The sequence below is a fragment of the Nilaparvata lugens genome, chromosome 5, assembly GCF_014356525.2.
Source record: "Nilaparvata lugens isolate BPH chromosome 5, ASM1435652v1, whole genome shotgun sequence".
NCBI lineage: Eukaryota > Metazoa > Arthropoda > Insecta > Hemiptera > Delphacidae > Nilaparvata > Nilaparvata lugens.
Window position 1 is genome coordinate 870,753 of NC_052508.1, and position 12,701 is coordinate 883,453.

A 12,701-nucleotide genomic window follows, 5' to 3' on the forward strand; every position below is an offset into this window, starting at 1 on the left:
GACTGGTGATTATAATTCTTACTGCTGCTTCTATTAAGTTCTTGAAGAATACCAAAAGAATCAAAAGGATAGTTGATGACTGATTATCATAACCATGTACACAATAGAGAATAATAAAGACCAACTATGGTTTTTTCCAGTTGATCCTTGAAACGCTTGTCATGAATACAGGTATTCCAATTTATCCTTCTGAATTCCTTAGAACTTACAATGCCAGTTCTTGAAGCTCTCTGGATCCTTATATGATATAACTGGAACCTTATTAATATAATTATCAATATATTTTTTCTGGCAGACTAGTATGACTATCATCAAAGGTGATAAGTACTGAATGCTCTTAATAAGATCGATATTAATTGATTCAATAATTTTATATGCTGCCGAATATTTTTTCTTGGTACTAAGACAGCTCAAACTTTATGTCACGAGATGAATTAGGATAAAATAAACTTCTATGATTTTGTATGCTGACATAAAACACAAAATATATTCCCATAAAACAATATATAATATAAAATATTCTTATATCTATAATTTTCAATGTATATAAATTCTTCAATAGTTAACAATTATTACAGGGTTTACTAGCATTCACTGTTGTGAGCTTTAAAATTTATAAATTTGTATTTAATACTAATACATGGACTTCAAGTCAATTCCGATTCTACAATTTGAAACCTGTTCAGTCTGCAGATTTAATAGGACATGCTTTGATCATTAGCAATAATAATTATTAAATTAATATTAAAAAATAATCTCAGGCTTTTAATGAGTCCGTGCCGTGCATGGAAGTAAGCTGCCTACATATATCAAATTAATCATAAAACGTTCTTATAAACTATATGATAATAATCAACACATTGAGAATTTTCCTTGACTTAAATTAATTTATATAGTGCTTTGACTAATTCCCCAACTCTAATAAAAAGGCCTTTATAAAACGAGCTCGTTTGATCTAACACTCACATTAATGATGTTCTTGACAGTCTTGTGGATTGAATTCATTAATTCCAATAATTAATTATGCAGGTCCTTTTCGTCTCAGCTGGGCTCGCGCGTGGTCCAGATTTCTTATAGTTTTCTTTCCGTATTACAGATATATTTATGGGAATTGATTACAATTACAAACTCTTCAACAACACTGAGTTCACAGATAAATAAACATTAATTACAAATAGTTCACATTTAAAAAAGGGATTGGCTTGATAATTTTTAGAATTTAAAGGAAGAAAGAACCCTAATTTCCATGTGCATCCTTTCAGAATGAGATCACAAGCCAGAAGAAGATGGTTTTCAGAAAAATTTTATCTCTTCCTTGAACGATTTGTAAGCTTCTTTCTGATTGGCTTTTAATTTAACAAACTCAATACAATTGGTTGCTTCAGATTCAGGGTTTCTTCAACTTTATAATAGAAAAATAAATAAAAGTTTTTATATAAATATATGGAGTGATTGTCTTTAACTATTCTGATAAATAAATCACGATATATGATGCTATCATGTAACATATATTTAATTTTTTATGCGAGTTTTGTATACTCTTGATTTTTGTACTTTTTTAGATTGTAGTAAATATTTATGCAGCAATAATAGTTGTCCCTATTTATTTACATAAATCTTCCTCAGCATATATAATACATCTTTTGTGAGTAAACTTTATAATTCAACTTGTACTGGTTGATTGAACAATCAGCTGATTCATTAGGTATTGATTCAAATAACTATCGATTTATTCTAGATCGATTGATTCATTTAAAAGTGTAAACAAATAATTCTAACCTCAAATGTATATGCAAACTTTTATTTTTCATGATCTGCCAATAATAAATAAGCCGCTTTATAATTTTTAATTCTGCCAATGGATCCTCATTATTGTTGAATCACAATTATGCATGTTTTTTCTTATCATTTTAGATAATATGATTACTCTTTTATCACTAACAACATTCGATTTTACTTGAGTGGTTCTTTGACTAGGTTATCTTTCTTTTCCATTTTATAATTCTATTAAAGTTCAATAGTTCATTTCAAAAATATTTGTGGTGCTAAAATACCACGTGACATAATGCGCCCTCTGATTTCTGATATAAAATGACAATTTGAGAGTATAATATAGTTTTATGATCCTGTTGGTTTTGGATCAGAAATCATACATGTTACAAAGCCTGTTAATAGATCTAATGAGAATCATGTCTCGTAACAGTTCAACAATAAATATAATAACAAATGAATTCAATTCGAATATATACTTGAGATGCAAGGATGTGAAGTTTGACATTTTTATCGGATCATGCAAATAGAATGTATGTCATGCAACCAACTACGTTATTGTACAATAGCAACAAAAAGTCATCAACAATAGTAAATAATGATAGAATAACTCTATATTTCAACAATTACAAGATCTAGAAGGTTTTGCATTATTCAAATAAGCAAATTTGTTTTGCCAAGTCACTCACGTTGGCAAATCACATGCGAGTATACATACTATGTTGTACTAACGGTACTTGGTAACATTGGTAACATTCTACGCCCCCAGAAAACTGATGTGATGGGAACATTTTCAAATAGACTCCTCTTTTTTGATCGTCATCTACATCAATTATTGTTAGAATTCTTATTCGTGAGGGGTTTGATTGATTAATAGAATAATCAAATTCAAGAAGGTAGAGAGCAGCCATCATAATATAGTGATAGTTCTCAAAACAATATTTTTTGTATATTTAGATCAATAGTATACTGTAGAAAATGTGGAATCTATAAAAGTGTATCTATGTAGAATACTATAAAAATGTAGAATTTAATTCGACTATAGATTGTGATGAATTTTTCAAATAGATCTCATGAGAAGAGAGAAAATTGTGATTAACCTTCTTAAAAGGAAAGAATTTACTAAAGGAGTAGTTAGCGACCGAGCGATAAAACTTACTTATCAGTAACTGTATATTAGATAAGAGTACCGTTCTGTACTGAATATTTTCTAGAAAATTATTCAATAAAATTATAATTATTCTGCAAATAAAGCACGAATTATTTATGAATTGGTCATTGAATTTTGAGGTTACACTTTGTTTACTGCCGATCAGATGTTTAAAGCAGTTCGAACGCAGCTGACTGATTCAAAGTATTGTCAAATGTCATGCCGGTTTCTAATGCCGGCCAACTAACTAGGTCATATCATGAACAGTATATTATTGGTAAAAACTGCAGAAATTAATTATAACAGTCTCAGACATAATACAAATTGTATAAGAATATTAATTTATTAATCATTACTTCAACTGAACCACATGGTAATTAAATCTCTTTGGCAAGCCTAAGCCAATCATAGTGCATAGAAATAGCACCAAAAAGGTGATCGTTTGAAAACAACATATGTTAATCTACTATCAGACAACAAACCTGCCTTATCATATACGCTAGCACACATACATTGTATAAGAGGAACTATGTCGAGGAGCTTAAGTGGTTTTAAGAATTATATAAATTGAATTATTATTGTAATTAAAGGAATTATATTCTACTGCCTGCCACTGACGTCACGTCTACGTCACAATCGTTCTACCAATGGCAAATTTTTATGCAAATTTACTACACCGAGATTCTCAGAAGAAAGGTCTAGCCAAGAAGCTTAGAGAAAAAGACCTCACTTCCCTTTTGAAATCCTCACCGTTCAGATCTCTTTATAGTTACCAAGACCTATTCGTAAAAAATTCTTGTTCGATTTTATATGTTTTATTTGTGAGCCAATATTTTAGGCCAATCTATTTGTTATTTGTAAATTTATTTTCATCAATCGATAAATTGAAAGTTTAAAGTTAAATCATCCCTTAATTAATTTGGTGAAGGAAATATTAAATTAAAAATCCCCCACGTGCTGAAACCGAAGCCTGGATCCGCTGCCAATCAAACGATTTTGATCCAAAGAAGAAAACCACGACCGCCAAGGAAATTCACGTGAGTTATAAGTTAAAAGGGGCCCAATCTACGCTTCGAAAATATTTCAGTGCAGAAACATAAATTTTTTTTCTTCGTTAAATTATTGGCCACGCCGACAAGCGCTTATTAGTTGTTAAGAGCCTAGAATTCATTCATATTGAATTTATAAGAACTTGTAGTTGATTGACTATCCTCAGCTGCCAGAACCACGACCCCCGAGCATTTTAAAATATTCTATAATTCATTTTTTCACTATTTTTTCAAAACTGTTAAATTTTATCAATTGTAAAATTCTGTCGAATCACGCATGGTGTCATGCAAGCACAAGAACATTTTTAACTCTTTTTGTCAATGCTAAATTATTATCAATCTGTAAATCAAATTCTGAATCTGCACTGTATGATCATATATTTTATTATAATATATTTCAATTCTGTTAATTCGTTTTCTGAGTTCGATTATTTCTTAAGCCTGTCAATTATTGTGAATCTTAATCCTTCGGAACTTATTAGAGACGCAGTCCCGTAAATTATCTACATCGGGATTTTTGCTCGACCTGTATGATTTTGTATGCTCATTCTTCACAGGTAATAATTTTAAGGTATCCATCTTCAGTGTTTAGCGGTCGCTACACTGCTTATAAAAATTTCATCACTATACAATCTGTCATTAGAAGAATCAAGGGTGAGCGAGCGTTTAGGCCTCCCGCGATTCCGACAATTGTATCGAATCTTGTAGTGAATCAATCAGTCTGGTGTGCACTTAGCGTCCACGCACGCAGTTACAAAATTTATAACCTCAACACCGTTGATTTAGTACAAGATTCTCCCTACATATGTGAGGCGAGTAAAATACCGCTTTACATGATTTGGCGCCCAACAGTGATAGGCATTGAAGAGGTGGATCATCGACTACGAGGATTATTTAGTTGCTCAGTATTCTATAGCGCTGACAACGGGAAAATTTTTGAAAAATTCATGGTTGTGAATTTCTTCAAATTTAATATTAACTGTTCACTGTTATATAAAATAATCAGACGTACCATACCCAATTTTTGAACAGAAAAGAAATTTATCGATTGATGAATTTTTAGAGAAAAAAATCGAACTCAGAATTTCATTATTGTGTTATTCGAAGATTGGTCATATTATAAGTCATAGGTATAAGAAATACCATAAAAGAAGTCATACTATTTAAGAGTATTAGGTCTACACCAAAACAATTTATAAAAAATTTATGGAAAAGAGGATTGAAGTCATTTATATTTTTAAAATTTTTAAAGCATAAAGAGGGAAGTAAAATTAAATCACGGATATATTGTGGAATAATTCAAGTAGAACGCTGCAGCTTTTATATAAAATTTTGCGAAGAATACTAGCCCTATATATAATTGCGGCAAGAAATTATAAGAGTAAAATATTTATAATAATAAGAGTAATAAATTATAAGAGACGTACCTTCGTTACCGCATAAGTGTCCATTGTATCCTGTATATTATTATCATTTTTATGTTAACGATATTGCTAACTTGATTCATTTTATCACTGAACACATTGCTAAACCACTTTTTCTGTATTTCACTCACTGCGAAGCTATAACAATTTCTATTGGATTTCTTATCACTTATTTTGTATATCACATCCACATTTCCACGTTTATTCACCGCACACTTTCGTTGCGCTATTTTTCTGCAAACCATGGCACGAAACGACCAGGTCAATCCAAGTCTGTCGGACACCGAAGACATCTCACCCGATCGCTCACCGCCATCCGCATCTGCCACCGCATCCGTCGATTTCCATCCACATATACTGGATGACTTGTCGTCGACGCAGGTGGAGGAGAGCTGCATTCTAGTGGAAGATCCATTGGCAGCCCAAGAGCCGGAAGACGAAACATCGGGAGGGCATACGGACGACGACGCCCCAGAGACAGGAACTCCCATTTCTCGTACCGTCGCTCGGATAAAAAACCAGAAGATAACCGTTAGACATACACCCGATCCCGCAATGGATATGGACACCCTCCTGAAAGCAATAGCCAAGATGAATGAACAAACAAAGGAAGAATTAAAGAAGGAAATTCAGGAAATAAAGAAAGACAGTAAACAAACAAAGGAAGCAATAAACAACTTAAATGAAAAAAGCGACCAAACAAAGGAAGAATTAAAAGAAGACAACAAACAAACAAAGGAAGAATTAAAAAGGGAAGTTCAAGAAGTGAAGAAGGTAAATGAACAGGGTTTGGAGAAGTTGAGTCAACGAATGGACAGAGCATTCCATGACACCGATAATACCATCAAAAAATTAACTGAGCGTCTGGATGAATCCATTGTAGAAACAAATAACCGATTGGATCAGATATCCCAGGATATGCATACGAAGGTAATCAACGTCGAGGTCACCTTAAAAGAACACATACGGGTAGAGATGGATACTCTGAAAGAGAAAGTGGTTGATCAAGCCAAAAAGCATTGCACCAAAGCAGGAGAGCAGATAACTCAGAGTGTGCAGGCCAAAGTCAACGAACACATCTCTACATGCCAAAAGGAACATGAAAATATTATCCGGCGAGTCGAAGGGCAACTTGAACCAGTTACGACCAATATAACAAATTTGAAGAGCCATGTTAGCACCCTGAGTGAAAAGCAAACTACTATCAGCTCTCAGGTGGACAGCTTGACTATACAATACAGTGACCTGCATAGACGATGTGATACTGCCGCCGAGCAAAGGAAGAGTGTTGATGCCGAGGTCCGGAAAAGATTTGAGCAGACGGATACCCGAATCACTCAGATGGAAACCCGCATAAGTCACTCTCGGGCCAATCTAGAACTGTCATCGCCCTCAGAGTCGTACAACACCACCACAATTTTTCAAAACCTAGGACATTTTGATGACACCTCAGCGTCTATGCCCCCAAAACCCTTCGTCGAGCAACTGAGATCTGTTCAAGAACTTACCCCCACACCCTGGCCCATATGGAAATTCAAATTATTCACTCTGTTGTCCGGAGAACCCTTACTTTTCCTTCACGGACGCGCCGCCGAATTTAATAGCTTATCCGAATTCATAGATGCCTTCCTGGAACAATATTGGGGACAAGATCGACAGCGAGTCATACTATCTGATATTGTATCCTGCAAATATTCACCTCGAAGTGGCCAGACCTGCACCGCCTTCATATCAAACATCAGATACCAAAATTCACAACTGGATACACCTTTCGCCGAGTTAGCACTTACTCAGATTATTATTCGGAAGCTGCCTTACCCAGTACAGATGGCACTAGCGACTAGTCATGTTAAGACCATCAAAGAACTGGAAAATCATCTCCATGAAATCCAAGCAGTGCATCGCGAAGATTACAACTTCACTGTGCAACAAGAGCATTCGCCTCAAGATCACCAACCCCAACAAAATACTTCTCCTTTTTCTAACGCCCGTCGTCCCTTTAATTCTGCCAATAACCAGGACCGCAACACGAATTTTCAACAGCGACTAAATAAAGAAAACCAACCAGAAAGTAGGAGGAATTTCCAGAACCACAACCAGCAGTCTGATACAAACCGGAGAAACGCATACTATCATGACGGACGAGACCGCATAAACCAACACCGTAACCCATACTCCAACAACGCCGCACATAGCAGGAACCACAACTATAACCGGATGGGAAATGCAAGCGCAAATCAGCATCAAACGACGCCCAACGAAAACCAGGGAAGAAAATCGGATATGGCCGAGAAAACACAAGGATCCTCAACGCCGCAGAAAATCTGACTATATGGAAATCACCCGCCACAGTCGCCCATCACCTGTTTACACACAGAGAGAAACGATAATCAATTAGCAGAAGAACAACCGCCAATTAAAAATTCTGATCCGTCACCCCCGCCAGTCGAAATAGTCCAAGGCAAGCAACCGAAACTCAGAGGAATCTACCGTCGTTGCCGCTCTATACGGTTTAAGCCTACCCAACCTGCAAAAACGAATAAAATGGAAAATCTAGTCAACCTTACCGATCCAGATACAGGAGAAGAGTCTACATGTCTTACCGCGCTATATAATAACATCAGAGAAACCTTGCTAGAAGAAGAAAACTCCAGCATTCAAGAAATACATGAACATTTTCAAACCTATATAACCATACAAATAGCCAGCCTACAATTCAAAGCCCTCATAGATACTGGATCACAAGTCAGTCTAATCCAGAATGACTCATATTCCCGCCTGAAAAACATAACGGAAATAGCCACATTACCATTAACCTCAACCTACCTATCAGGTGTCACACCAGGACGTCGCCTCCGAATATCTAAACAATGCCTCCTGGAGATCCAAGTCGAAGGAAAGTGTTTCCCATACTCCTTCCTGGTATTGCCTGCAAATGGACCACACATTATTATTGGTGCTGATTTCTTAGCCCATTATAACTCAAACATAAATTTCAAAAATCTCGAACTGCAATTAATCGACAATAGCAACTGGACTAGTATCAATACTCAGATAATATTAAAGGCCAATGCGGGAGATGTAAGAGTAGTGAGATATCACATGGTTGAGGACTGCATTCCTGAAAGGGACTACAAGGTAAAATACAGAGAAAGTGAAGAGAGTGAGATGATGAGTCATGATTCAGTGGATGACTACAGCTTAGAAAATGAAACACCAGATGATACTGACATTTTGATGAAAAAATTGTTAAAGGAAATTGATAATAATTCTGAATGGGGGCTCGCAACTAAACAAGCCATGAAAGAAATGTTCATAAAAAATCGTGCAGTATTTTCAGAACAGCCGGGATTGGCAAATCATTTTCAGTGCAAATTAGAGGTCAAACCACATGAGTCTTATTATAGAAAATCTTATCCCATCCCTTTTGCTCACCGTCAAGCGGCCGCTGCCGAAATAGATAGGATGGAAAGACTAGGCATTATCGAACCATCCACATCGCATTATAGTTTGCCTATTACCTGCGTCTCAAAGAAGGACGGCTCCACCCGACTCTGTCTTGACGCCCGCCAGCTGAACATGATTCTCGACGACGACCGTGAAGCTCCCGCCCAGATCGATCAGGTGTTGCAGATGTTCCATGGCAAGACCATATACTCCACCGTCGACCTCAGCGCCGGATATTGGCAGGTACAAGTGGCAGAAGAATCTCGTGACTACCTGTCCTTCCTCTTCAACGGCCGAAATCTCAGGTTTACCCGACTTGCCTTTGGGATCAGAAACGCAATGGCTATATTTATACGCTGCCTAAGACAATCAATTGGTGAAGACATTTCAGATTTTTGTGCTCTTTACGTTGATGATGCAATTATTTCATCACAGAGTGTGGCAGAGCATATTCAACACCTTGATGTAGTATTCGGTAGACTAATAAAATGTGGTATGAAATTAAAGTTATCAAAATGTGAATTTTTTGCCAAGAAAGTTAAATACCTCGGGCACATCATAACTGATAAAGGTATCATGCAGGACATTGACAAATTATCAGCTATAAAAAATTTTCCATCTCCATCAAGTCGTAAACAGCTTCAACGTTTTATTGGTTTCCTACAATTCTATCGTCGCTTTAACAAACAGATGTCTCATTATACAGCACAACTGAGTCATGTTTTATCATCCTCTAAACCATGGACATGGGGGCTCAAGGAAGATGCAATTTTCAACCAGTTGAAGGATGCTTTTTTGAAAGCTGTTATATTGGATCATCCAAATCTAAACCAACCTTTTCATATAAATGTTGACGCATCGGATTACGCCTTAGGTGCGGAAATTTTTCAATATGATGAGAAAGGAGAAAAAGGAGTCATAGCATTTTTTAGCAAGACTATGAATGCAGCCCAGAAGAAGTATACAGTCACGGAAAAAGAACTACTAAGCATTGTCAAAGTATGCAAGAAGTATAGAACGTTGTTGTTAGGCCAAAAGATTTTTGTTAACACTGACCATAAGGCCTTGACTTTTTTCAAAACAGCCAAGTTAACCAACAACCGACTGTCCAGATGGTTTCTGTTATTACAAGAATTTGATTTGGAACTCACTCACCTGCCAGGTAAACGAAATCAAACCGCTGATTTCTTGTCCAGAGAAGGAAGTGACACCTATGCAAATGAGACAACATTCCAATGCTATGTAGCCGAAGATCAACCAGTGCCGTTACCCTTCAATATATCGCCGCTCCTGCACACCGAACTCCTCACATCTGAAAAATTTAAGAGTGCACAATCAATGGACAACAAAATTGCAGATCTCATTCACAAATTATCCAACCCTCCGGCCGCAGAACACCAGTATCTACAACGCTACACTGTCTTCAACGACCATTTGTTTTATAAGGCTAATAAAAACTCCGATTTTTGGCATCTAGTCATACCACACACCCTAGAAAAGGACTTAATTTTGGAGACACATAATTGGTCACTTTGGTATAAAGAAAACAATACATGCCCTGAAAACGTGTTGTTACTTCAAAGGGTTGAACAAAAAGGTTACACAGTTAATAAGAGCCTGCGACATCTGTCAAAAAAACAAAGCATAACCGTTTTCACATTGCAGGAGAAATGATACCTATCTTGCCTTCACAACCACTTGAATTAATATCAGCTGACATCTATGGGCCACTACCTCAGTCTATGCACCAAAAACGCTTCATTTTTGTTTTAACATGCTTGTTCTCAAAGTATACCATGTTCTTCCCTATTGGTAAAATCACTGGTGAAAAACTAGCCAGATGCATCACCGAAAGATGGACCAATGAAGTTGGTAAACCACAACGCATATTGTCAGACAACGCAACCTATTTTTGCAGTACCAAGTGGAAACAAATTTTAGAACAAGCCGGCATTAAAACATCAAGAGTCTCGGCATACACTCCCAGCGCAAACCCAGTGGAAAGAAAAATGAAAGAAATTTCAAGATTTATGAGGGCATATAGCAGTCACCGCCATCAACAATGGGTCAAATATGTACCGTTCCTAGAACACTGCATAAATAACTGTGTAAGCGACAGTACCGGATACACTCCCCACGAAATTATATTTGGCACAAGAAACGAATCGTTCATTCAGAGCCTAATCAAGTTTCCAGATCCGGATAGACCTAACCCAAACTTATACCAACTGGTTCGAAATAGGTTAGACAAATCCGCAAAACAAAGGAAAAAATATCATGATAAGGCTACAAAGAAATTCAAGTATGAAGTCAGAGATGAAGTACTGGTAAAAGCACATAAATCTTCAGATGCCCTAGGCAAGTTAACCAAAAAATTCTTCCATCTTTACACAGGACCGCATCGAGTGACCGACGTTTCACAACACAACACCATCAAGATTCAAGATTCCGAGAACGCCAATAATCACTGGTGGGAAAACGTAATTAATGTAAAACCCTACAGAAGAGCCTAACCAATAAACAATTTCAACTCATCTAATAAACAACAATTCACTTCAAAAGAAGAAATTGAAATCAACTTTAAGTCAAGAAATTAAAACTGAAAACAACTTTAAGAATTTACCAACCTGATCAAGCCATCCACCTCGTGTCATAGTCATCACAGAAACAATTGCCTAGTTATATCCGCCCAACTGGAAAACAAAAACAAAAATTGTATTATCAACAGAAAATATTTGTAAATTAGAAATCAGATGAAGTTAGTAGTGAATAGGAAAAAAGAAAGTAAACAGGGTTTATTTGAAAAAATGTGTAAATCTAACCTCGAAATACAGAATCGATAGAAAAATCTATTCAGAGCCAAAGCCTGTTCGATAATTCTCTTCGTCACACCAACCAATGTGTGCGAGATCATAGAGTCAATTTTAATGGAATCAAAGCAATATTGTTATTAATTATTGTAACCTATTATTTAATGTGAAATTATAAGTAAAAAACGCAACCAAAAATATATATTTATGTTAAATTGCACGAAATGCGCATGTTCTATGTCATAAATGTATCTCTAAAAAGCTCAAAAGAAAATGAAATTCTTACCTTCAAATGTGAAATTTATTATTGTTGCATCAAAGGATCATGAATTGTAATTCAAATTGATAAATATAATCTTGAAAGCATAATATTTGTAACCAGCATTGATAAAAATCAAAAATCACTTCAAGTGTAACCCTGTTTGTACACAACGTACTAAGCGTAAAAAAGGAATTGCTCGAGTCAAATGGTAGACAATTGTCAAGTCACCGAAGTTAAATCACACTCTCACCCAATTTATGTAAAAGCCAGAACAAAGAGTCGAAACTTGTAATAACCATGAAAAATGATGAAAATCTATATTGTTGCAAATACTGTTTGAATCCTAAGAGGATAATATGTTGAATTTTGTATATTTGTTATAGTTATGGGTCTGCTCATAAGCCACCCGTGAATGGAAGTTGTGGAGTTGTTTTAATGAAGGATCCAAAGAGACCTCATTAATTTTTGTATTTTGATTGTATCCAATGGAAGGAACAATCAATTATTTGTTTTCTCGTAGCCTAAAGTGCACGATATATCGTTTTTTAGTGTTAAGTGTGGAGTTTTCGTAGAAGTAAAGAGATGAAATGGTGCATTCATCACAATATCGGATTTTTCAAATAGTCATTGTTTCGACTCGTCTCCCAATTACCTATTTAAAATATCCTGGGGGCTTTTGTGTGATGAATTTTTCAAATAGATCTCATGAGAAGAGAGAAAATTGTGATTAACCTTCTTAAAAGGAAAGAATTTGCTAAAGGAGTAGTTAGCGACCGAGTGATAAAACTT

The 12,701-nt window shown here is 35.8% G+C and overlaps 1 protein-coding gene across 1 annotated transcript in view; it reads right to left on the reverse strand.

The window, feature by feature from the left end:
• The window catches only part of LOC120351542, a 14,516-nt gene extending 2,906 nt beyond the window's left edge, over positions 1-11,610 (reverse strand). The window contains exons 1-3 of the mRNA XM_039429326.1: positions 11,468-11,610; positions 8,220-10,152; positions 5,485-5,966 (exon numbers count right to left, since the gene is read on the reverse strand). Coding sequence (XP_039285260.1) covers positions 5,485-5,966; positions 8,220-8,341 — 604 coding nt within the window. The 5' untranslated portion in view covers positions 8,342-10,152; positions 11,468-11,610. The remainder of the gene's footprint in view (positions 1-5,484; positions 5,967-8,219; positions 10,153-11,467) is intronic.
• Positions 11,611-12,701: the final 1,091 nt, after the last annotated feature.